This window comes from Myodes glareolus, chromosome 10 (genome assembly GCF_982192425.1).
Source record: "Myodes glareolus chromosome 10, mMyoGla1.1, whole genome shotgun sequence".
Lineage (NCBI taxonomy): Eukaryota > Metazoa > Chordata > Mammalia > Rodentia > Cricetidae > Myodes > Myodes glareolus.
Genome location: NC_142035.1, coordinates 32,645,527 through 32,671,136, shown reverse-complemented (window position 1 = coordinate 32,671,136; position 25,610 = coordinate 32,645,527). Strand labels below are relative to the sequence as shown.

The window sequence follows — 25,610 nt, the reverse complement described above, 5'->3', positions numbered from 1 at the left end:
CAGCTCGCCGTGAAGCCAGCAAAAGGTATTTCAGGCCATGGAAGTTTCGCTGCGCCAGCACGGCTGTAGATTAGAAGGACATCTCCATGTGAACCAAGATGGATGCCAATTTTCCCTGCCGGGAGTGAGGCTGGCCGTCTCTTTCTGCACATATGGTAGATGGATTGGTTAATCAGCGTCTGCTGAGTCTTGGGCCTGAAATTATAGAGAAGCCAGACAACTGCAGCTACACAGCCTTTGTTCGGGAGTGCAAACAAGACAAACAATTACTTGTTATTTGGGAAAAAAATTAAAATGTTTATTTTGGACTTTCATTAAAGTGTCAATGGCTTTATAAAACAGCTGTGTAAATCAGCCTTTTATAGCAAGTATCATTTGGGGAGGGGGTCCTGTAAAGAAAGGAAAATGCAAGGAAAATTCATTTTAAAAAGGACTCCTTGAAGACAAAGGGCACCTTTGTGTGTTTTCTCAAGCACACAGAGCTATTGGAGACATAGTTTGCTATCTGTCTTTCCCTGTCTCATCAAACATTCGTGCCGCTTGCTTCTCTGCTGTAGGATGGTGAAGCATCACCCATTTGTGTGGGGCTGCTCCTTAGGAATGGATGATGCACAGTGCTGTGAGTCCACTTCCTGAATAGAATGGCTGTGTCAATCAGTCACTTACTCAGCTTCCTGGGAGTCTGTGTTCCTCATCAAAAAAATTTTTAAAAAAATTATATATTAAAACCATGGCGACCATTGCAAAGAGCTTCATACCCAGTGATTTAGTGTGCAGAGGGTTATTTGTTAGTACATCATTCCAGACGTCGCAGAGCTCTTTCCCCCCAAACAGCCTTTCTTCACTTCTCCATGACCAGTCAAGTGATAAATAAGTCTATCCCCTAGTAAGGAGGCCCGGATTATGATTGTTCTCTAAGTTGGGGTTTATTGGATGGGTTAGGAGCAACCCACTTTACAAAGAGCTGTGATTGATGGGTGGGGAAGGACAGAATGGAGAAAACTGTCTAAGAGGTTGGGGCTTATGGGTGAATAAAAAGAAAAGCAAATACACCCCACTGCCTTCTCTCTCTCTCTCTCTCTCTCTCTCTCTCTCTCTCTCTCTCTCTCTCTTTCTCTCTCTCCAAAAGACCAAACTCCAACCCACTGGCTGGCAGAAGGAGTGGAACAGGGTCTCCTCGGGGACACTCTGGCAACTCCCGTAAGTTACTTCCCAACTGCTAAGAGTGTTCCCAGTGGTCACTTGTTGGATATGCCTTTGAGCATGTTCTGTATTCTATGTATTGTGCTGGACACAAGGGCTACTGGAAGACCCTTCCACCCTTAAATAACCCAAGAGTGTCTCCCACATCCCAGTGGGCCACATGCTATGAACTCTTGGCAGATCTTAAGTCTGATAGGTGGCTGTGTTCTGGTGTTGCAGGTGGAAGGCAAGGCCGTCGGGTTCATGAGTGTGTGCTCCAGCGTGAACTTGACCCTGCTGCACGAGTGCTTTGACCTGGGCCCTTTCCATGGGTTCTGTGTCCCACATCCTGACGATCTTCTGGAACCATCAAGAGAATCAAGTATCAAAGAAAGCCAAGGTACGGTGGCTGTCCCAAGACATACCAGAAAAGTCAGAACACGTCTTACACACAGCTGTGCTATTCACAGGAAGGGCATCTTAAGAACCTTCCAAGTCCCATTTATGGAGTACATCCTCATGGTTATTGGCATCTTTGTGAAATCTGTGGGTCCAGGGACAAACCTGCACAGCCATAACTAGACATGGTTCCCTTAAAGCTAAAGGTTTCCAAATTCAGGGTGTTTGCTTACAGAATGGTCATTGGTATATAAGCTATAGTAAGGTAATTGTTAGCATTTTAGATTTTTATTTTTGTTGCTGGGGATCAGGTTCAGAGCTTTGTGCATGTTGACTAAGAGCTGTACCTCTGGGCTACATCCCTAGTGCCGATTTAGTCTCTCTCTCTCTCTCTCTCTCACACACACACACACACACACACACACACACACACACAGAGAGAGAGAGAGAGAGAGAGAGAGAGAGAGAGAGAGAGAGAGAGAGAACACCAGAATATAATAAATAACTTCAAGAATTCAAGGGACTAGGGAAATACCTTAGTGGCAGATCATTGGTCTCATATGCACTAGGTTCCCTGGGTTAAATCCCCAGTGCTTAAAAATTTAAACGTATAAAAAGCAAACAAGCTTGAAGACTCTGTATACTTTTAAACTTTGATCTTTACAATAAGTATTTCTCTCTTTATGTCTTTGGGCAAACCCTCTGTAGCATGAGTATGTTGTAAGTGGTCATTTTGAACTTGTATAACTGATTTCTGCATGTATGAAATAACATTGATTTTCAATTTTTTATTTATGTTTAAGTGTGTATGTCTGTATGGGTATATACCGTGTGAGTGTGAGTATGTGTGTGTGCATCTGTGTATGTAATTAAGAGGGTATCAGATCCACTGGAGCTGGGATTACAGGTCATGAGCCACCATATGGATGCTGGAAACTGAACTCAGGTCCTCTGCAGGAACAATACAAGCTCTTAACTCCAAGCCATAAAATGAATTTTGAAATATTGTCTCTGTCAGTATTTCATGAAGTAAGATGAGGTAATCTCTGCTGGTAGCTTCATGGTTAAGTAGGTTCTTATGGCAGATAGATACCAACAGGCCGGTGAGCTTAGGTGCCGGTGAGCTTAGGTGTGTCAGTTCAATTCTCTTATCTGGTTCCCCAGGTGTAGGTGAGGAAAACTGCCATCAGGCAGGAGTTGTGGATTTTCACTGAGGTATGGCGTGTAAAATGTTATACTTGGTGTACATGTCTTGAATGAATTTAGTGAGCAGTAAACACTGACAATAGTTAGTGGCTATTATTTTTATGATTTGGCCATTCAGGCACTCTTTGGGGGAAAAGCAGGTGTTTTTTTTTTAATTGTACTGCTTCCTCTAACATGAAGGGTTTTAGTAAAGTTGTTCAAAAATAGGAAGAGGAGCAATACGGTTGGTGGCACAGGACTTGGTGTTCCAGCCTTGCCCCTTCAGTGGGAAAATCAAACACTCGTCACACAGAATGGTGAAGTCCCCCGTGGAAAGTCTCTTCCCTTTGGTACTGATGACAACAGCATCCTTCCTGAATGTGAGACTTGAGTCATTACTGTTTCATGGTGGGCGGCGCCTTCCCCAGGCCCTTGGGGAAGGAATGTTTTGGAGGAACATTTAAGCACCGTAAGACAATCCTGAACCAGAAGTTGTCACAGTTGCTTTCCAGTGCTGGAAGTCTTCTTTGAAGGGGACACCAGACAGGAGCCTGGCTGCGGCTCGTGTTCTCGTGTATAAAGGAGGGATAAAAATAATACGCAATCAGGGAATGGGTAGGAGGAGTAAATATTGGAGTTGGGATGCTCTTAGCTCAGTGCCAAGCATACATTCTTTTTTTGTGTGTGTTTTCTGTGCTATCATTAAAACAAAACAAAACAAAATAGCTGGATGTGGTGGAGTATGTCTTTAATCCCAGCACTCACGGGGCAGAAGCAGGCAGATCTCTGTGAGTTCTAGGCCAGTGTGGTCTACAGAGAGAGTTCCAGGACAGCCCAGGATGTTAAACGGAGAAACCCTGTCCCAAACAACAAACAAACAATCAATCAAAACAAAACAAAACCAAAAAACCCCAAGGAAAACCAAACCAAACCAAACCAAACCAAATCTCAAAACCAGATTGGAAGGCTATAGACCTTTCCTGAGGCTGAGTCTTCCTGACACTACTTCTGTTCCTTATATTGGAATGAATGGAAAATTCCTGTCTCAGAAATTTTACTGGAGGGGGAGGAGGAGAGTCAAAGTTTAGCTGGACACTGGGTCTGAAACATCTATACATTATCTATTATGGCCCTGTGTAGCAAAAGTCTGCGGAGACAGGAAAGGCAGGCAGCTGGCTTCTCATTACCTCCTTCAGCCCTATTTCTTAAAATCATTTGCTCTAGGACAGGGTGGCAGGCAAAGGAAGTGGGGAAACGTGTTACCTATCACAGGGTGTTTATTTTTGAAAATTGGTTTTCTGTTCACTGACACAAAAATGATTCTCTATGAAATTGTTACCAGGGAGCTTCCATTGTAGACTTGTGATAACTCAGGGACGGAGTCATAGGTCCTCAGTAGCTCATTATATCCAGGCAGAGTCATCAACAAATTCCACAGCCATCTTTTCATCACATCAACAGAGGAAGCTCCAGAGAAGACTGAAAATGAGCTGTGACCTGTTCGGGTTTTGTTACTCTGCTGAAAGTCTCAAGTAAAAGGAAACATAATTTCTCAAAAACATGAACCGAGATTTGTGTTTTAAATGAGCACACATCATTGCAGTTTGTATTTTGCTATAGTTTATATCTCGTATTTTGTTTAGTGATTGTTCCAGTTACTTTCACGATTCCGTGACAAAAGCAGCTTGGGGAGGAAAGGGTTGATCTGGCTCACACTTCTGGGTCAATCTGGTAGTAAGGGAAGTCAGGGCAGGAGCCCAAGGCAGGAAGGAACTGAAGCAGAAACCATGGAGGAATGTTGCTTACCAGCTTTCTCTCCTGCTCAGCTTACTTTCTTACATATAGCCAGGACTCACTTGCCAAGGGATGGTGCCCCCCACAGTGGGCTGACCCATCCCACATTTATCATTAATCAAGACAATCTCTTACAAACATGACCACAGGCCAGTTTGATCTGGGCAGTTACTCAGTTGAGGTCCCCTCTTCCAAAGTGATTCTAGGTTTTGTCAGGTTGACAGTAAAAACTATGAAGGACAGCGGTTTTTCATTTCAAAGGATGTTAATAATCGTTACCTCATTTTATCCTCATAGCTTGATGCCACAGAGTCAGGGCAGGTGCAGCTCTGTCCATTTCGTCTCTGCCCAAGCTTGTCCAAGGTTTATAAATTTCATCAGGAACTGTCTCAAAAGCACAGTCCAGCCTCTTATTTAGCCTCTCTGCATCTGGGCAAAGTAACAGTCTGGGTGTCAAATTCAGGCGTTTGTATGCCAGGCAAGCAGTTTACCACTCAGCTGCACACTCAGCCCAGCCCAACACCTCTACCTGTTTCTTCTGTGTAACAGCCCTAGCTGTCCCGGAACTAGCTCTTATAGACCAGGTTGGCCTCGAGCTCACAGAGATCCGCCTGCCTCTGCCTCCAGAGTGCTGGGATTAAAGGTGTATGCCACCACTGCCTGTCTAGTCAGTTTCTTAAACTATGGGTCAGAACCCCAGTGGGGTCTGAATGTAAGGGTTACAAAATTTTGGCAACAATCAAAGGCTTTTCAATGCTTAGTGACCAAAAATCAATGCAGAAGCAATTGTGCAATGACTCCAAGATGCCCACCTGTGTCATATCATGTGACTTCACTGTTCTGAACATACAACATGTACAGTCTACAGTGCTCAACCTGTCACACCATGTGCTGAGGAATGTTTCCTGAGAGTGCTATGAATTGCAGTGTTTTTTACTTTATATATAAAATAGGAGTGGAGCTTTTAATGTTCTTAAACTTTTAATACTTTTTGATCAAGATTCTACAGTCTGTAAGTATCAAATTGATATATATATCCTTGATTGAATTGTGTTCAAACATTTGGTTTTAAAAATTGCTGTTTGAGTTGCTGGCTTGAATTTAATGAAAAAGTTATTAACTGATTCATGTAACTCCAGAGTTGGATAGGGGCAGAGATGGACGGATATCTGAAGCTCATTGGCCAGAAAATCTAGCCAAATCAATGAGCTTTAGGTTCATTCATAGAGAGACCCTGTTTCAAAAGAGTAAAGGTAGAAAGTGACCAAAGAAGGTACCAGATGCCAATCTCTGCCCCCCACTTGTGTGGGCACCTACACTCACAAGTATATGTACCATACCCAAAATCATAAAATTAATTTTGGCTTGAGACTTAGATAGAATTTCCAATAGTTTATGAAATAGTCCTAGGCATACTGCTGCCATTTTGTATTATACTCTTATGGGAAGCAACAGCATCCTCAGTGTTTAATTGCACACCCAAAACATTAGTCACCTCCGAAAATGTTGGTCACATTCTATTGCTTCAGTGTCAAATATTTTGCCAAGGTACAATTCTTAATATAGAAGTAAATAACGTGTATCTAATTAGTATGCAAATTTCATTTCCTCTTCAATAAATATTAAAATTGCAGATGGGAGGTGGGGTGGGGCTGGGGAAAGTGGGGGGGGAACTGGGATTGGTATGTGAAAAATAAATAATAAATAAATAAATTAAAAAAATATTAAAATTGGACTGGAGAATGGCTCAACCAGTAATGTCTTACCACATAAACATGAGGACCTGAATTTGATTCCCAGCACCTTAAAAAGTCTGACATGGTAGCATGCTCCTTCAATTCCAATGCTGAGGAGGCAGGGACAGAAAGGTCCCTAGGCTTTGCTGGTCAGATAGTTCAGCTGAATCAGGGAGGAGCTCCAGGTTCAGTGAGAGACCCTGTCTTAATAGGGAAAAAAAGATAAGGAATAATTAATTGAAAAAGACATGATATGGGATGTCCTTCTCTATATGTGTTGCTTTTATTGGTTGATGAATAAAGCTGTTTCAGCCAATGGCTTAGCAGAGTAAAGCCAGGTAGGAAATCCGAACAGAGTTAGAGAGAGAGAAGGCAGAGTTGAAGAGATGTCATGTAGACGCCAAAGGAGAAAGATGCCAGAACATTACCAGTAAGCCACAACCTTGTGGCAATACATAGATTAATAGAAATGGGTTAATTTAGGATGTAAGAGCTAGCTAGGAATATGCCTGAACCATTGGTCAAACAGTCTTGTAATTAATATAGTTTCTGTATGATTCTTTGGGACTGAACAACTGTGGGACTAGGCAGGACAGAAACTTCTGTCTATATAATGGTGCCCAACATTTGGCAACGTATATCCACAAAACGCCTAAGAAAGCTTAAAAAAAAAAAGCAATTCTAAACCCACAAAAACAGAAGTCAATTGCAGCTTCTTGGTAGCTATCTTTTCTCAGGTAGGCTCTGTTTGCTGATGGCAAGCAAAGGCACAGCTCCTTCAAGAGAGGTTTCCTGATTCGGTGTTAGCAGCAAAAATCTTGCAGTTCTTTTAAGAGGCCCTACCACCAAACACTTAAATGGTATTTACAAGCAGTCAGTGGCATGCTTCTTGGTGGTGGCATGGACCGAGAAATTCTGCAGATTTGTGGCAATAAATGTGGCTCCCACCAGTACCTCCACCATGATGCTAGACTCTCAGAAAGCTAAGAAATGGGATGAAGCCAGCTGCCAAAGATGCAGCTTTAATCTTGGCCATGACATTTAGCAGATTAAAGACTCATGTAGTCAGAAATAGTTAAAGATATGCAATAAAGACAGATTCAGATGGGGAAAAAACCTCTAAATGGTTTATAGTGTTTTTAAAATTATACATAGGCTTGGGATAGAAAAGAAAAAGGATATAAAAAGTCCTTAAAAAAAGAAATAGTGTAGTCAGGCATGGTGGTGCATACCTTTAATCTCAGCACTTGGGAGGCAGAAGCAGGCAGATCTCTGTGAGTTTGAGGCCAACCTGGTCTACAGAGTTAGTTCCTGGACAGCCAAAGATACACAGAGAAACCTTGTCTCAAAGAACTAAAAATTAAAAAATAACAAAAAAAACAGAGTAAAAAAAATCCACATAAAGATGAAAAGTACACAGAGAATTTGGATCCTGTATGTTATTGTGTTGTCTTTGAAATGTATGACAGCTGAGGAAGGAGCAACAGCTGCTAAAAGACATTTGATTTTAAATGCTGCTGGATTAATCCAACCTACATATTTTGAAAATGCCTTGACTTCAAAATTTAAGTCAAAAGATATGTTACTTTGGAGAAGAGGTTTTGCTTTTGTTTGCACAGGAAATGAAAGGATGTGAATTCATTCTGGGCTCAGAAAAATAAAGTTTGATCAAGGAAGACCCCCCCCCCCGAAAAATCTCCAATGGGAATGGATGGCCTAGATGATCCAACGTTTCAGAGCATCTCTGTTGCAGTTTCCTCTGAGTGCTACATCTAGAACAGCATCAAGACTGCTGGCTGAGATGATCCAGTCTCACAGAATACTCTAGTCAGGACATGACCATAGTCCTAAATTTTCTTTAGGTCCCCATAAGATTATCAGCACTCCCAGTCATCAGGAAGTAGCCTAGAAAACTACACCAATATTCCCCCAAAATGGATTATAGATGTTTGTCTTTGTTTATTTAGAGTGTTGGTTACAAGTTATTATGAGTAATGGTCAGGAAAAAAGCTAAACAAAAGTGATTAGATTCAGGGTTCTTGCTATAAATAAAAAGAAAGGGAAAATACTGTGGGATAATGCTCTTGGACATTCTAAAGATTTGTCATTCATATTGGTTTAATAAAATGCTGATTGGTCAGTAGCCAGGCAGGAAGCATAGGTGGGACAACCAGACTACAAGAATTCTGGAAAGGAGATAGGCAGAGTTGTCATCACTAGCCAGACACAGAGGAAACAAGATGAGAATGCCTTACTGAGAAAAGGCACCAAGCTACGTGACTAAACATAGATTAAAAGTTATGGTTAATTGAAGTTGTAAGAGTTAGTTAATAATAAGCCCGAGCCAATAGGCCAAATAGTTTATAGTTAATATAAGCCTCTGTGTGTTTCTTTGGGAGTAAATGACTGCAGGACCAGCCAGGATAGAAACTTCCATCTACGAAGACATCCATCATTTTCCTTTCACCTCCACAGGGCTTGTGCACATTCATGAACACATCAAAGTACCTACATCCATGCTCCAAAATGACAAAATTACATGTTTATCTAAGAACTGTTACCAAATAATTTTTTATGATTCATTATTGGTAAATGTTTAATTTACTTATGTATCTTATATGCCTGTGCATCCAGGGCATAAACATTTCTCAGGCGAAAAGAGATCTAGAGTAGATGTAGATTGAATACCCCTGTAACCAGTATGTCTCACTACATGCAGAATCAGGATTTTTCATGTCAGTGAGCTGTTTAATAAGAGATTTCCTTAGCGGTTTACCAGTGTCCAACTCATACCCTCAAACTTGATTGTACATCTGCACATGTGTGAAGACACACATAATTTGAACAAATTTTTTCTGCTGGCATCTTCACTCCTGTATCTTCAGGCTTATCTAGAGCTGTGGAAAGACATGCTGCCCTGTCAAGTTGCAAGCCAGAAGAGCTAGGAAGTGAGCAGTGCAGGCACTCCCCGTTCTCTGAATCATGTCTCTGCCGTCTGATTCAGGTGGTCCCTCAGAACTCCCACATCAATTACTGTCTTTCTATCTGTGACTCCAGATCCGCTTCTGAGGGATCCAACCGCTGATCCATTCACCTTGTACCAACCGTGAAAGCATTTATCTCACACGCAACAGACTAGATAGAGGTTCAGACACCCCAGGTCCCTCGCCCATCAGGTGGAGGACTGAGTGCCAGCGGTCCACTGTGGTCATTGGAAATGCGCATCTTGTTGGTTCATTCCCTTGTCCCTTCCTCCTTGGTCCTCTTCCTGTCTTCTCTGTTCAGAGATCTCTGACTCCCTTTCCCTCACAGTTGGGAAAAATTTGAACTTCACAGCAGCCTCAACCCAGCCAAGCAGAAAAATAGTAAAACTTAATTGTCTTCATGTAATATTGGAGCCTTCCTTCTCTGGTTCTTTATGCCATTTTGATGAGCCCACCGTCCATCATGTCAGCCTTATAAGTGTCCACTGAGTCTAAAAAGCTTAGCTATGTACACCAGAGCAGTACATACACATGTATTGCCTGTGCCTATCCCCGTAAGGACACCATTTGCATCTATATAACCTATGATGCATTAGTAAATTTTGGTTTGTGTGTGGTAAGCCGCCTTGAGGCTATAACAGGGTTGACTGGGTGAGTGAGTTCTAAGGATGTAGATTTTTGAACAACTATAAAGAAAACTAGTCAAAGTTTTATTTATTGCTTCTATTTAGTGGAGAACTTATTTTAGAAGAAGCTCTTAAATGTTAAGCCTCTGAAGATGTGCAGAACCACACCAAAGTGTTCCATACGCGTGGTAGTTAGTGCATATCCTCCTTTAGTGACAGCAAAACGGCTCAAAGCTCAAAACTGTGTTTCCTTCCAGTTGGCCCCACCGCTGGCCCCTGTGGTGTCTGCAAATCAAGCTGCAGCTTTTGTTAGCTGCACCACCACAATGAAGATTGTGAAATCAGAACTGAGCTGGCAATTTTCTTGATGATGCATAAGGCAAAATAGGGCACAGCCTGCATTTCCACAGCTGTATTGGCATCACCCGGTTTAATGGCTTAAAAAAAAAAAAGACAAGCCCAAATAAAACCACTTTTGTTCGTCATGTAGGCCGGTGTGTTCCAGGCAGCACAGGTCTCTGTTTTGTAAGACCCCTGCGAGGTTCAGACTTGTAAATCTCATTACACACCCGGGGCCCACCTTACAAAAATCCTTGTAGAATTTGATGTGCTCCTTGGCAGGGAGAGATTTTATTTTATATTACAGAATTGTAGCCTTTCAGAAAGATAATTAGCATAGCTCCCTGTAACCAAGCCATCCAGAAGTGTCGCTTATTATATGTTAAAAGGCCATTCGAAATAATTTTTTTTTCCAAAAACACCCCATGTTAAAAAGCAGCATTGCCTTTAAAATTATCAAACATATCACTCTTGCTGCCAGGAACTGTTTTTGTCATATTTAATTTCATTTGAATTTATTTCTGCTGCTTTTCTCAGTTCACTTTGTATGTACTAGAGATGAAAAAAAAACAAAAGCAAAAACTGAAAAGCAAACAAACAAAAAACTGATAACCAAAAAAAACCACACCAACAAACAAACAAACACCCCAGCAAAGTGCTCTACCACTTTCTTGCATATTAAATATCCTTGAGTCTGTCCCCAGTCTTCCTAAGGCTCCACTTTCTATTCTCAGTTCCATTCTTATGTCCTTTGTTCTTCACCCAGATTTCAGGTGCGCGTGGGATTCTTGTGTGCAGAGCACAGCAACTTTCTGCCCTTGTGTGTACAACCTGGACCTCAGTTACCTGTAGTGCTTTAACTGGGGGGCTCTCCAGGATTTTGTATTAAAAACAAAGCACTGTAAACAAGATGCATCTTTGTCTCTAGGATCCTCCCAATTGTCTCAGTAACACCTTAAATAACAAAAATTTATCTCCCAGTTCCAAGGCCTCAAGTCCTCAGAGATCAAGGTGCCTCAGCAGGTTTCCTCTGAGGCCTCTCTCCTTGGCTTGTGGACGACCATCTTTTCCCTATGCCTTCATATCGTGGTATCTGTCCTGTCCCCACTCCCCCTCCCTCCACCTGCCATTGGTTCATGTTCAATGTCTTCTTCTTACAAAGACACCATTCATAGTAGAAGAGGGCTCACCTTAGCCTCTTCATTTAGCCTATTAAATGGTGACTTCATTTGGCCCAACCAGGCGTCCCACTGCCTCTTCTTAGATGCTGTTATATAAAGGCCCTGCAGCCTGTAGCAAGGGCACTGTAAGGGCTGCTGCTTTGGTTCCCTGTCCACCTGACCATTCTCCAGTTCTTACCATCAGCAATATTTATTATTGTTAGTTTTTTGTCAGTGACTAACATCTTTGCACATGAAGGTTAATAATAATAATGACAACAACAATAATGTTACTGTCATCTCCAAGGCTTTAATTACTGCTTACAACTTCGATTTTCTGGAATTATGTATGTGCCAGTGGCACATAGAAATGTCTAGAAAGCAAGCCAATGATACAGGACCTGTGCGTGGGCCAAGTTGTCCTCAAGATGGACTGATAGTTCAGGCTCTTGCAAGAGGATCTCCGGGTTACATCTTCAGGTTTTGTAACAGACCAGGGGGGATATGAGGCAGAGCTGAAATCTCGAGCTAAGCAGCCAGGGGCAGCGCCCCAAGCCCATTGGGTGGGCCTTTTGGTTATTTAGCAAAAACCTGTTACTGATTTTCTATCTTCATTCCAGCACTGCCTTCTAAGCCCTTTGCAGGATTTCAAAAACAACAGCAGCCACAAACGATGGCAGCTGCTGAAGAATCCATTATTTTTAGAGAGAGCAAGATGAAGGGGGTCCACATTCCACTTCCCCTTTCAGCCCTGGGAGCAACCTGTGATAGGACTCGGCCTTGCTCTCCAGCAGTCGGATTCATTTCACAATGGCAGAAACACAAACGCTTTGATACAGGGCCTGGAGGGCTTTGAAAGGAGAGTGGCTTTATTTATATTCCTTATGATCATTATGTGCTGGGATTATTTTCCCAGTAGGTGATGTCTCTTTTGCCCATATTTATGAAGCAGGGGAGAAAGCATTTAATGAATTTCAAGAGTGTATTTGACTGTAAAACACATCTCAGTATATTCACATGTAAATAACCCTTTGATTTGTTCTCGCTGGTGACCTTTCTTCTTTGGGGGCTACATCACAGTTTGTTGTTGTTTTCCATTTTCAAATGGGAGGCTGGATGATAATAATGAAAGATTATGCAAAAAAATCCATGTTTAAAATAATGTTGATATGCCACTTGTGCTGTGGGATAATTACAGTAATTTGGCCATTACACTATATGGAGGCAGGAGTTGGTTGGTAGCAAACACAGCAATGGGGGTGATTCAAGGGATTTTCCTCCCAACTGGCTGTTTGATCCTGCTGACTTTTCTCTTGAAAATCAATTGCTCTCTATGAATACTCTGAATTCCCCCTTGATTAAATTGGCTGTCAGTGGGCTGCACCCATTACGTGGGGGTCGCCCCGAGTTCGCTCTGCGCACAAATGTGTTTTTATTTTGACAACTCTTAAACTATCATGGACCAAATTTAATCTGAGCAAAGAAGCAGAGGAAGTAATTTACTAAAAACACAGTCTTGGTACATGGCAGCAAACAAAGGGAAAGGCAGTGCTGTGCATGCCCGGTGTGAAGCCAGCTCTTCTGTGCGGGGCCACCAGCCTACTCCCCCTGTAGTTGGCTTGATCTCTGGTGTTTTCTGACCTCCAGGGCCACATGGCTCACTCAGCCAAAGACCTGGGAGAGGCACCTAGAAGCCTATTTATCTCCTCATGGGTCTTAAACTGTGTCTTTTGGAATCAGGCTTAGAAAATTTGATATTTTTTTTTCTTGAAAAGGACCACTAGTATTGAAGATGGAAAAAATTATTAGCATGGCTGGGGTATAGTTTTATCTGTGTGTGTGTGTGTGTGTGTGTGTGTGTGTGTGTGTGTGTGTGTGTGTATGTACGTTTGTATTTAACTCCATAAGGAAAGATACTTTTTTTTTTTTTTTTTTTTTACTGATTGTAGTAAAAAGGAGTGGTGGGTCGCTTCCCACTGCCCGGGTCCCAGCTAGCTTTACACAAAATCATTACACAGAAACTGTATTCATTTAAACACTGTCTGGCCCATTATTTTTAGCCTCTTATTGAATAACTCTTACATCTTGATTTAACCCATTTTAATAATCTGTATGTCATCAGAAGCTCGTGGCTTACCGGGAAAGATTCAGCATGTCTGACCTGGCAGCTTCATGGTGGGCGGCTCTCTCTCTTGCCTTCTTTCTCCCAGCATTCTGTTCTGTCTACTCAGTCTATTTAAGATGCTGCCCTATTAAAAGGCCTAGGCAGTTTCTTTATTTAACCAGTGAAAGTAACACATAGACAGAAGACCCTCCTACACCATTTCCCCTTTTTCAAAACAAAAAGGAAGGCTTTAACTTTAACATAGTAAAATTACATATAACAAAACAGTTATCAAACAAGAATTACAGTTACAATATTTAGATCTATTTTATCTTTTATCAGAACAAAGGAAAACTATAACTATAACTAACCATTCTTTAACTCCATCAAAGACTCTAGAAGGATATAATATTACCTAAGTAAACAAGAAGTAAGCAACTTTCAAAACTCTAGGAATGACAGAGACATCTTGCTGCCTGGACAGTCACCCAAAGGTCTTCTGTACCGTTGGGGCATCCATCTTTGGCCTTTTGGCCCATAGTATCCAGCAGACCTTTCCGTGAAGCAGGAAATTTCAAAGACAGTTCAGTCACTTTGCTCTGTATCCTGTAGAATATCTCACAGACTCTTTTATGAATTAGGAATCCTGAAGGATCATCTCACCTTTAGGCAAGTTCATCAGTCCTCTCTCTGTGGGTTCTTCGTGTCCAGTTAAGCAGTCCAGGCAAGAACAGTTTTTTGCCCAAATGGCTATCAAACTCCATAAGGAGCCTCTTTGATGCCCATCTTCCTCTTGAAGTAGATTGGTCCTGCCAGGAGCAGACGTGGCTCATTGTCATGAAAAAACCTAAGTTATTAAATCATTAAATGTTATATTTTGTAGTCTTTGAAAGATATGAAGAATGTCTATTTAACTGAAATATATCTCTATGTATCTAGAAAATCTAACTAACATGACAAGTTTGACTATTATTGATGATTATCAATTAAACTATATTTTTTAATTATACATTTTAAATGACTACACAATCACAATACCTTAATCAAGATCAGAAATACATATACATATAACAAAATTGACCTTAAAATTCATACCAATGTAAATTATTTAAATCTTTCCCAGTAAGCCATGAGCTGGTGGTGACATACAGATTGTTAAAAATGAGTTAAATCAAGATGTAAGAGTTATTCAATAAGAGGCTAAAAATAATGGGCTAGGCAGTGTTTAAATGAATACAGTTTCCATGTAATTATTTTGGGTAAAGCCAGCCGGAATCCGGCGGTGGGAAGCGACACACCGCTCTTTTTTACTCCAACTGATTGCTGATTTAAGTCTATGAAAAGTATTTGGCAGTTAAGTGAAAAACAAGCATCACAAAACTAGTTCTACAAAAATGTGTTTTGTAATAGTTATGGAAACGCACTCAGCTTCTCTTAGACAGAAATGCCCTGTTGATGCACAAACCCAGGCCTTACAGCAAAGTAATAAATATAGCTTATTCTGGAGCTAAAGATGAGTGTCTGTGGCTCAGAGACACAGATTCAGACTACCCCAAACAGTATGGCCTGATGTAGTAACAACTTCATGAAGGCTTCACAGTAACAGAACGACGAAAGTTATGAATAAAAGCATTTTCAGATACATTGGTGGAAACGTCAGATGGGTAGGGTACGGTGATGCGGGAAACTCAGTGCTGTGAATCAAATGTTCTGTGATAACATCCTTAGCCTTTGGGCTAGTCAAAGCTAAGAGATCTGATTGTCCATTTGGAATGGGTTTTACCTGAGAGTCACAAGGATGTTCGATCAAACATAGAGATGGGCAATGAATGTCAAGTGTTTTTGCAGGAGGAGGAACTAGAAATAGGTCCAGATAATTTGGTTCCAAACCTACAAGATTCCAGCTCTCCTTTATCACAGAAGAAGCAACCTAAAATGGATGGGGGTGGGTGGGCAGAAGTTTGTTTAGGTGAAGGGTCTCTTCTTTCAAATGTTAGCACGATGAGGCTGAGTCATCGTGTTTCCTGTAAAGAGAGTCATTCCCCCCCCCCCCCTCGCTGAGAAGTTGCTTCAGCTGCATCCCAGGCTGATTTCTTAGTTTTTTTTTAATGGAATTATTCTCCTCATTACTTTTTCATTTTTGGTGTCCGTTATTGATCTATTAAGAAATTTCACTGAATTATGTATGTTGAATTTTGTCTTCTGTTACTTTGGTGTATTTATCATGCCTAAAGTCTTGTGCTTTAATCTTTAGGGTCTTCTGAGTATTTGATAATGTCATCTGCAAATGAGGATAGTGTGACTTCTCCCTTCCTTCCCTGTTCGCATCCCATTTATTTCTCTCTTGCCTTATTGCATTGGTTAAAATGTCCAGGGCCACATCAAACAGAAGCCACGAGAGTGAGCATCCTTCTCTTGTTCTCAACTTCAGAGAAAGTATTTTTGGATTTTACACATTCATGTGATACTTGCTATGAATTTTGCTATGAAACTTGCTATGTTTTATATATTATTTGCTATGCTGTTATGGTCTTTCTGTATCTTATTTCTTCAAAGCCTTTATCATGAAAAAGTGTTAAGCTTTGCCAAAGACATTTTTCTGGAACTGTGCAGATGATCATGTGATTTTGGCTTTGGTTTTATGTATTGTGTGACATTTTTGGATTCTCATATATTGAACCAAACTTGTATCCCTAGAATGAAGCCAACTCTAATGTGAGAGTTGATGTTTTAAATATGTTATCACACTTTGTTTTGCAAATATTGTATTGAATCATAGTTGTCAAGATATTGGTCTTTAGCTTTCTTGTATGTGTTTTTATTAAAATAGTATTTGATTTTGGTATCAATGTAATAGTTATTTATAGAATTAATTTAGAAGCATTCTCCATTTTCTACCTTACACAATACTTAGAAGAGCAGTAATGTTATTTCTTTAATGTTCTTGAATGACTAAACAGTGAATCTATCTGGTCCTAGATTTTTTCTTTGTGTGGAGACCTTTTATTATTGTATCGATCTGTGAAATATTACTAATTCAAACCACTACAACACACAAGTAATGATTGAAATAATTGCTTACATTCTGTCATATCATAATGGAAAAAGCCTAGAAAGCAACAGCAAGAGAAATTATGCAAACACATAGAGATGGAATAATATACTTTAGAACAATTATTAGAACCTTGAAAAATATAGACTTAAAGACTTCCTACAATAAAATGAAAATGTAAACACTCCAACAAAATCTATGGAACAGAGCAAAGGCAATTATAAGAGAGAAGTATATAGATATTAATGTCTATGTTAAAATAAAATCAGAGTCTGATATCTTACGCAGTCTGACTGACTAAGATAACTCAGTCAGTAAAGGCAGTGCAGTCAAGGCCAATGACCTGCATTCAATCCCTAGGACCCACATGATAAAAAGAGAGAAGTGACTTCTACAAGCTGTCCTCTGACCTCCACATGTGTGCAAACACGTATGGATTGTGTGTTAGCACATGTGCAAGCGTGCATGTGTGAGTCTTCATGCCACAGTGTGAACATTGAGGTTAGAGAACAAATCTGAGGAGTTGTCTTTTCTACCTCCTCAATATGGGTTTCTGGGGTTGAGCTCAGGTCGTCAGTCTTGGCAGTAAGCACCTTTACCCACAACATTTTCACTAACCCAACATCCACAAGTTCAACAACTGTAGGAAAGGTAGAAGCAAGAATAACAAACCAAAAAGTTATAAAGATGACGTTTAAAAATAAAGACAGGAGAGAGAAGAAAATGGGAACTGGAAAACACAGTTAAATATTCAAAACGTAAAGAGGAGGAAAGGCGTTTGGCAATGATTCTTCTGTTTCTATATTGTGGAATACATTAAGGAGTATAGGTATTAGCTCTTCCTGGAAGTTCTGGTAGAATTCTGCATTGAAACCATCTGGTCCTGGGCTTTTTTTGGTAGGGAGATTTTTGATAACAGCTTCTAATTCTTCACGACTAACAGGTCTATTTAGATTGTTCACCTGTTCTTGGTTCAACTTTGGTATATGGTACTTATGTGGCTGGCCCGGAGCCTTTCTGAAAAGCCATTGACAATGACACTGGGACTAGTTTCCTCTGCATATACTGAATTTCTGGGATCCAGTCTGTTTGGATGCTCACCTTCCTGGACCTGGAGGGAGGGGGGAGGAGCTTGAACTACCCACAGGGCAGGAGACCCTGACTGCTCTTGGGGATGGAGAGGGAGGAGGGGAGGGAGTGGGGGGAGTGGGAGGGGGTTGGGAGGAGGGGCAGAAATGGAAACTTTTGTATTTTAATAAACTTTGAGAAAAAAACAATAAAAATAATTAAATACTTGGAATTTTCTCAAACGGATATTTTTTTCTGAACAAAGCAAACATTCAATTATAATTTAAACAATTGTTCATAAACTAATGATAATGATGATATATGAAAAAATGCTGAATTAACAGTTGCAGTTTTGCCACTAGATCACTAGATGGTATACAGTTCTTTCAGGAAATGTTTGTAACAATAAGTTTGTTTTCCAGTAACAATGCTAAGATATTTGTACTTATGTTCATTTGTCAAAAATTAATATACAACATATATCAAATATTCTAAAACTTTCTGCTATTATGCTGTAAAATTGTAATTTCTTATTCAATAAATGTTAACTGTCTTGCTTAAAAAAAAGAGGAGGAAAGGCGAGAGAAAGAGAGAATGGGAGCAGAGAGTGAGGATATAAGTGAGTTTTTCTGTTATTAGAAACAGAAGAGAAAAATAACACCAATAAACTCAAAAGAAAAAAAAAGAAGAATTATATATACAAAGAAACAAAAGCTATATATGTATGTATGTATATGTATATATATACACACACAAACCAAATATCAAAATGTCATTAATATAGTTACAAACATATATTTAGACTTGTAATATGAGGGCCGGCTTGTTGGGGTATCTGTCCCGCCCAGTACCCCACAGCAGGCAGGCCCCAAAGAAAATCACACACAGGACTCCATAAGATTATAAACTGATTGGCCCACTAGGTCAGGCTACTTATTAGTTCTTATGACTTATCTTAACCCATTATTCTGATCTATGTTAGCACATGGCTCCGTACCTTTTTCAGCTGGGCCAGTTACATGCTGCCTCTTCGGTGGTCTGAGCACAAGTGGTGGAGGGAGTTTCCTCCTCCCTAGCCTTCTCCTATTCTCATTGCCCCACCTCTACTTCCTGTCTGGTTGACCCGCCTATACTGCCTGCCTGGCCAATCAGCGTTTTATTAAAATATGATTGACAGAATACAGACAATTCTCCCACACCATAGACTTATTTATTTTTATTTTATGTGTTTGTGTTTTTCCTGCATGTGTATTTGTCTATTCTGTGTTTCCTTGGTACCTTCAGAGGGTGTCAGAATCTCTGGAACTGGGGTTACAGACAGTTGTGAGCTACCAGGTGGATACTGAGAATTGAACCTGGATCCTCTGCAAGAGCAACAAGTACTCTTAACCTCTGAACCATCTTTCTGGACTCTAAATATAAGCATTTTAAAATATTAAAGTATTGTCTCCATGGGGGTAGTCGTGTAGGCAAAAGTAAAAAGTCCCTGCTTACATAAATCTGCACTTCTTCCTATGGCTCTTTGTGCTCTGAGCCCCTTGGATAGGGCACAGGCTATGGGATATTTATTGGTTTGTTGGGGGGTTATTTTTGTTTGTTTGTTTCTGTGTTGCTTACTACTCAGGCTGTGAGCGTGGTTTGGGTGGGTGCAGAATCTGGTTGGACTAACTTTGTTCCCTTGCTCACTAGTGCAGGGAACCAAAGTTTCCTAGGCTGAAGTCTACTCCAGACAGATTCACTCCATGTAGCTGCGGGCCCGGTGACTATTTCGGGTGCCCCCTGAACCCCACACCTAGAGCAGGGCACACACTACTGTCCAGGAGGTGCAGCTGCGTTGGTGTTTTCTACCGCATGAAATTATGGCTTCCTGAGGCTGGAACCATCGCAGTAGGAATAAGAGCACATGAAGAGACACTGTACCCCTTCTTTCGACTATCAGGCTGTGGAAACAGTAGATCCCATGAACTGGAATTTTCCCAGGAGTCTCATGCTGGGAGGAAGAAAAGGCTAAAACCTAGTGTCAGGCAGAAGAATTTGTTTCACCCCTCCCTCCCCCCCCCACACACACATAAAGGGACACAGACACAGGGACACTGGCAAGGACACAGACTGAAACACAAATACAGACATGGATACACACACACAGTAAATAAACGAATCAATAAAATGAAAGAAAAAGGCAACTAAAGAGATTTTATAACAACGAAGCTGTACTCATAAAACCTCAACAATATGATCGCCTAAACAAGACCTGCACAGGGACAGTTGGTATATCAGTGTGAACGGGGAGGTCTCACAGGGCTCCACTACAGGCAGCCAGTGGCTACTCAGAAATTACTTTTTTAGGGACAAGCTTCCTAGGGGCTATCTGATCCCAAGTGATTGGCCCTGAACACATGTACATACAAGCATAGACTACACAGACTCAGAAGGTTGGATAAATGTGTGTATGTATGTACCTACACATATATGTATACATGTAACAATAATACTTGAAGAAGAAGTCATGGATTTGAGAGGGAATGAGGGGTGCAAGAGGAATTGGGGTGAAGGAGCAGGAGAGGTGGGAATGATGTAAATACAGTATTCATGTTTGAAATTCTCAGCAACAACAAAAGTAAGCAAGCCAGTCAGCAGCATTCCTCCATGGTTTCTGTTTGAGTTCCTGCCTTGGCTTCCTTGATGAACTGTGATTGGGACATGTAGAACAAATGAGTCCCTCCAAATAAAGGAATTTTACTCAGTTCTGACATGTCAGATCACTTTGCCACTGGAGCCTGTTGCAAAAGGAGAGGCGGGTCACTTCCCGCCGCCTGGCTCCCAGCTAGCTCTATCCGAAATAATTACATGGAAACTGTATTCTTTTAAACACTGCCTGGCCCATTAGTTTCAGTCTCTTATTGGCTAATTCTCACATCTTGCTTTAACCCATATTTAGTAATCTGTGTAGCACCACGAGGTGGTGGCTTACCGGGAAGATTCTAACCTACATCCATCTTGGGCCGGAGCTTCATCACATCTGCCTGCCTCTGCTTTCTTTCTCCCACAATTCCGTTCTGTCTTCCCCGCCTACCTATGTTCTGACCTATCAGGCCAAGCAGTTTTCTTTATTAATTAACCAATGAAAGTAACAGATAGATAGAAGACCCTCCTACATCAGGAGCCAAACAGTGAGTCAGCGATGAATGGGACCACATCTTGAGCAGACTGTCTTCTGATAACCAGACTTTCTGTATAACTATCAGTATGTCCCCTCAAACAGCCACCTTGCTGAGAAGCTGTTTTCTGGTTGACTCCAAACCACAGAGGCACAAGGAAGTGGTTGCTACTTGCTTCTAAGCTACCGTTGTCATCTTTCCCATTAATTTTTAACTCTTTCTGTAAGATGAAAGACCAACTCTTTTCCTGGGGGCCTCTGGGATACTCCTGGTCTGTGATAGTTGAACTCATACTTTCAGGGGCTAGGGGTTGTCAGTCTTCTCCCAAAGTGGAATCACTTTCAGAGGTGTGGGTTGAAGAAGCTGTGTCTGCAGGACACTCTGATCATCTAAATAGTGCTATTTCCTGTTGGTCATTATTGTCCAGATGTCTTCAGCTTAAATAATTGCTGCATCATCGGGGGTGGTTCTCTTTCATACTTACAGCTGTGGATTTTCCAAGTGGCAATGCCTTGCCTGTGTCTCACAAGCTATTTGCAACATTCTCATCATTGCTATTTTAGGAATAATTCTTGCTTGTAGTAGTAATCTCTTATTTGAGCTAAAATTTATTTGGGGAAGCTGTTTGGTTGCCAGTTAGTATGATTATCATCGTGTGTCTGCTCTCTTGTCTTTAATCCCCAATTTGGAGTATTGTCTAGAAGAATAGCCTGTGTACTTTCTACCTTGAGTCTGAATGAACGTCTTTCAGTCTAGCCTGACCTGGTGTCAGTTCCTTTACACCGGACTTTCGAATGGTGTGAATGTGTCTTCTTTGTTCATAGGTTAGAATTGTGGCCAACAGCTTGTTAATGACACTCAGCTATCCCATGTCCTCGTTATGGATGACCCGGCCCTAACTTGAGACAGGAAAATCTCCCACTTCACTCTCCTCTTGTCCATTTCTCTATTATTTCTCAAACTCTTGCCTTACTCCACTTAGATGCTGGACTCTTCGGTGCATTTTCTGTTGCCGCGATGAACTGCCCTGACAAAGGCGACATAGGGAGAAAGAAAGGGTTTTGTTGGGCTCACAGTTCCGGAATACAGCCCTTTATGGCAGGGACGTTAGGACAGCAGGAGCTCTAGGGTGCCTACCACAACGTGTCCATAGTCAGGAAGCAGAGAAAGGTAAAGGTGTGTTCCTGCTCAGCACTGCCCAGTCCGGGATCCCAGTCAGAGAAAGGCACCTCCCACAGTGGAATGATCTTCCTGCTTAACTACCCCAGTCAAGGTAACCCGCCACAGACATGCCCAGAGGCCCATCTAGTGAGTCTGTATTTTGTTCTCCGCCCAATTTTCATCTTAGAAACAGCAGGGTAGATCCAATGGCTAGTGGAACCTGAGGCGTATATAAGCTGGGGTCCTCTCTAACGGTAGTCATCATTATGAATGCAGCATTGGATGCTATGCTTTGGGAGGGGCCTGCACCAGGGAGGTCCTTGAACCTCTAGCTTAATTAGCCTGTGGTAAAGCCGCTTCAGATAAGTAATGCCACACAGAGAATGCCATGGAAAACTGTGTCTCCCCTCTGCTGCGATAATCTGCTGTTTGTGACACTGGAACCGCTCACGTGGTGGAAGCAACGAAATAACAAAGTTGTCTCTGTGGCTGTGGTGTCAGCAGAGTGTCACATGATACCACAGCCTTGACTTTTCTGAGCTAGCATGTCACGTTTGATGACCTCAGGGCACATTGTGAACATTAACTAATTAAACCCCACAAAACCCAAGGGACTTTGGGAAGGGAGATGTAACATCCCCTTGCCCAGTTCTGAAATGCAGCCACCTCTGGGGACAATGGTGGCAGCTGCTTAATAATAAGCTTCAACACCTCACAACAGTTTAGCTGAGACAATTAGTCATTGTAGTTGGTAATTGTCTTATGAGCGTTAGACTATCAAGTGGTTAAGTCGCCAGGATCATTAGTTCACTCTAAATCTCATCCATTCTTTAAATGTTTTTAGAAATTTTATTCTATTTGTAAAAAATATATGCATAGAATAGGCCGTGTTCTGGGGTTTTCTGTTAGATCCATTCTTCGGTTTGGAACCTAAAATAAGAACTACCATTTAAAAAACAGAGTGTAGCTTAAAATAGGGAGCAAAACTAATCAATAGTAGTCGTAGTCAGAAATAGGTGTGTTGACTCCTCAGGGAGGTGAGGGAAACTTCCAGGTCTTGGAAATGTTTTGCGCGTTCACCTCAGTAGGTGAATTCTCCTTCACGTAGAAGAGACCACTGTAGAAGCTGGTTGACTTCACCACCCTTCTGTGTTTTACAGCCAGGTGAATTAGTCTGTGAAAGCATGCCAGACTTGTCATCATGAACATGCTAGGAAGCCTAGGCACAGAACAAACTCAGGGACTAGAGACACTGCAGGTTTTCCTTTCCCCAAAGCATCTTTCTTCAGAAGGATTCTGTCTTTTCTCGGGACACTCCTTCATGGCCAATGAGCTCCATTTCATATCTGGATAATGAGTCTCTCACGTTAGCGCCTTCAGCATTATCACTCTCTAAAAACCCGCCTTGGGCATCTAATTTTTCTCTTAGACGCTCATTGTATTTCACTCACCCACATCTCTGTTAAAAAGTAGCAGAAGACTTCACGGTCCGGTGTTTGGCTTGAACAGTGTCTGCTGGAGTCATCCCCGTGCTGGATATGGAGAGACAAGCTAGCCAGAGGCGGAAGCGGAGAGAATCGTGAACTCTGCCTGGCTCTGCGATGTCTGACGGGATAGTTAAAGATAGGAAGGCAGAGCAGCTTCCTCACACCGACTGCATCCCTGGGTCATTCAGAGGGCCCAGAGGGCCTCATGCCCACAAGCAGGGTGTCTGTGCTGCTCTGAGCTGGGACCCATCAGAGTAGGAGATAGAAGCCACTGCTGAGCTCCCTCAGTGGAGTAGGCCCTAGGCAGAGAGAAGGTGAACATCCCTACTGTGAGGGTCTCTTCCCAATTGCCCTGCTAAGGCATGGATGACCTGGAGGTGGGAAGGAAGGGAGGGGAGGGGAGAGAAGACAGAACAGAGGGGGAGTCTGAATGGGAGAAGGTCTTTGTATGGGAAATGGGCCATTTTCCTGTTGTAATTCTTAGAGATTAAGCATGTGAAGACTATCCAAATGATTTACTTTGCAGAGCATATTATAACAGCTCAGCCCCAGCTTGTCTCATTAGAAAATAGAAAAGGGAGCTGGCATGTCTGCACACAGCTGTAATTTCAGTATTCTGGAGATTGAGGCAGGAAGAGTGTGAGTTCAAAGCTAGCCTGGGCTACATGGCAAGATCCTGGCGACGGATTAGAGATGAGGAGAAAGGGCCATGGGATCGGGGTAGAGGTGGAAAAGGAGGAAGAGACTAGGGAAAGGAAAAGAGGGAAGAGATGCTAATGTCAGTGTCACTGGGAAACCTTAAGTTCATGGTATTTCCCAAGAGAGCCTGCTCTTTTCCTAATCTTTGGCATCCAGAGAGCACTGTATAGTAAACTGCGGTGTTTCCGTCTTCTAATTTAACACTGTTTCAAAGCCTGCCGTCCACGAAGGTGATGGCTGCTTAGAAACTTCAAAGGAGTCTGACATCAAAGGAGCCTGCTACCCAGAGCTTGGCCGAGGCTGGGGGGCTCCTCCGTGTCAGGCGCATGCCCTCTGCGTGCATGATTTCATCTGCACTGCTTCCCTGGGGCAGCATGGCCTCATCTTCATGTGGCCAAGTCAGAGACGGGCTGAAGAGGAACTCGCCTACCACCCGAGTGTCAGTGCGAGGATCAGAGTGGGCAGTGGGCAGCGCGAGGATCAGAGTGGGCAGTGTGAGGATCAGAGTAGGCAGTGGGCAGTGGGCAGCGCGAGGATCAGAGTGGGCAGTGTGAGGATCAGAGTGGGCAGTGTGAGGATCAGAGTGGGCAGTGCGAGGATCAGAGTGGGCAGTGCGAGGGTCAGAGTGGGCAGTGCGAGGATCAGAGTGGGGCAGTGCGAGGATCAGAGTGGGCAGTGCAAGGATCAGCGTGGACAGTGGGCAGTGGGCAGCGTGAGGATCAGAGTGGGCAGTGGGCAGTGTGGGGATCAGAGTGGGCAGTGTGAGGGTCAGAGTGGGCAGTGGGCAGTGCGAGGATCAGAGTGGGCAGTGTGAGGGTCAGAGTGGGCAGTGGGCAGTGCGAGGATCAGAGTGGGCAGTGCAAGGACCAGAGTGGGCAGTGCGAGGATCAGAGTGGGCAGTGGGCAGTACGAGGACCAGAGTGGGCAGTGCGGAGGATCAGAGTGGGCAGTGCGAGGGTCAGAGTGGGCAGTGTGAGGGTCAGAGTGGGCAGTGTGAGGATCAGAGTGGGCAGCACTTTTCAGGTGCTCTTCTCTGGAATGGACACCTGCAGATCCACCATTACTCGAAAACACTTGGGGGCTACACAGTTTCCTACTGCTCTGTGGATCACTTATCATTTCTTTTCCGTCCTTCCTCTACCTTTTCTTTCAAACATGCAGAAACCAAGAGCGAAAGCCAGGGTTCTCAGAAAGCAGCTGAGGAACCAGGAGGAAATGCTTCTTCCGAGGCCTTGGAGACCCAGGTAAGGGACTTGACCTCCCTGGGCCTGAGGGATGGGGTTGGATCTGGTTACTGTGACAGTGAATTAGTTAGGGTCACCACTGAATCCTGTCATCTGCTGCAGAAAGGCCCCACTCACACTCAGGTGGTGAGACTGCGTAAGTTCGCAACGGGCAAGCCTCAAGGGCATGCTCTAGAATGGGCATGCTCTAGAATGCAGACCAGAATGGAGCTTCATCCTGTAGCTGTTACCT

General features: G+C 42.5%; 1 protein-coding gene across 3 annotated transcripts in view; it reads left to right on the top strand.

The window, feature by feature from the left end:
* The window catches only part of Cfap61 (cilia and flagella associated protein 61), a 290,445-nt gene that overhangs the window by 44,569 nt on the left and 220,266 nt on the right, over positions 1-25,610 (top strand). For all 3 annotated transcript variants that reach the window (XM_087911144.1, XM_087911142.1, XM_087911143.1), the window contains exons 8-9: positions 1,423-1,582; positions 25,296-25,378. In XM_087911144.1, the coding sequence (XP_087767270.1) occupies positions 1,423-1,582; positions 25,296-25,378 (243 nt within the window). The remainder of the gene's footprint in view (positions 1-1,422; positions 1,583-25,295; positions 25,379-25,610) is intronic.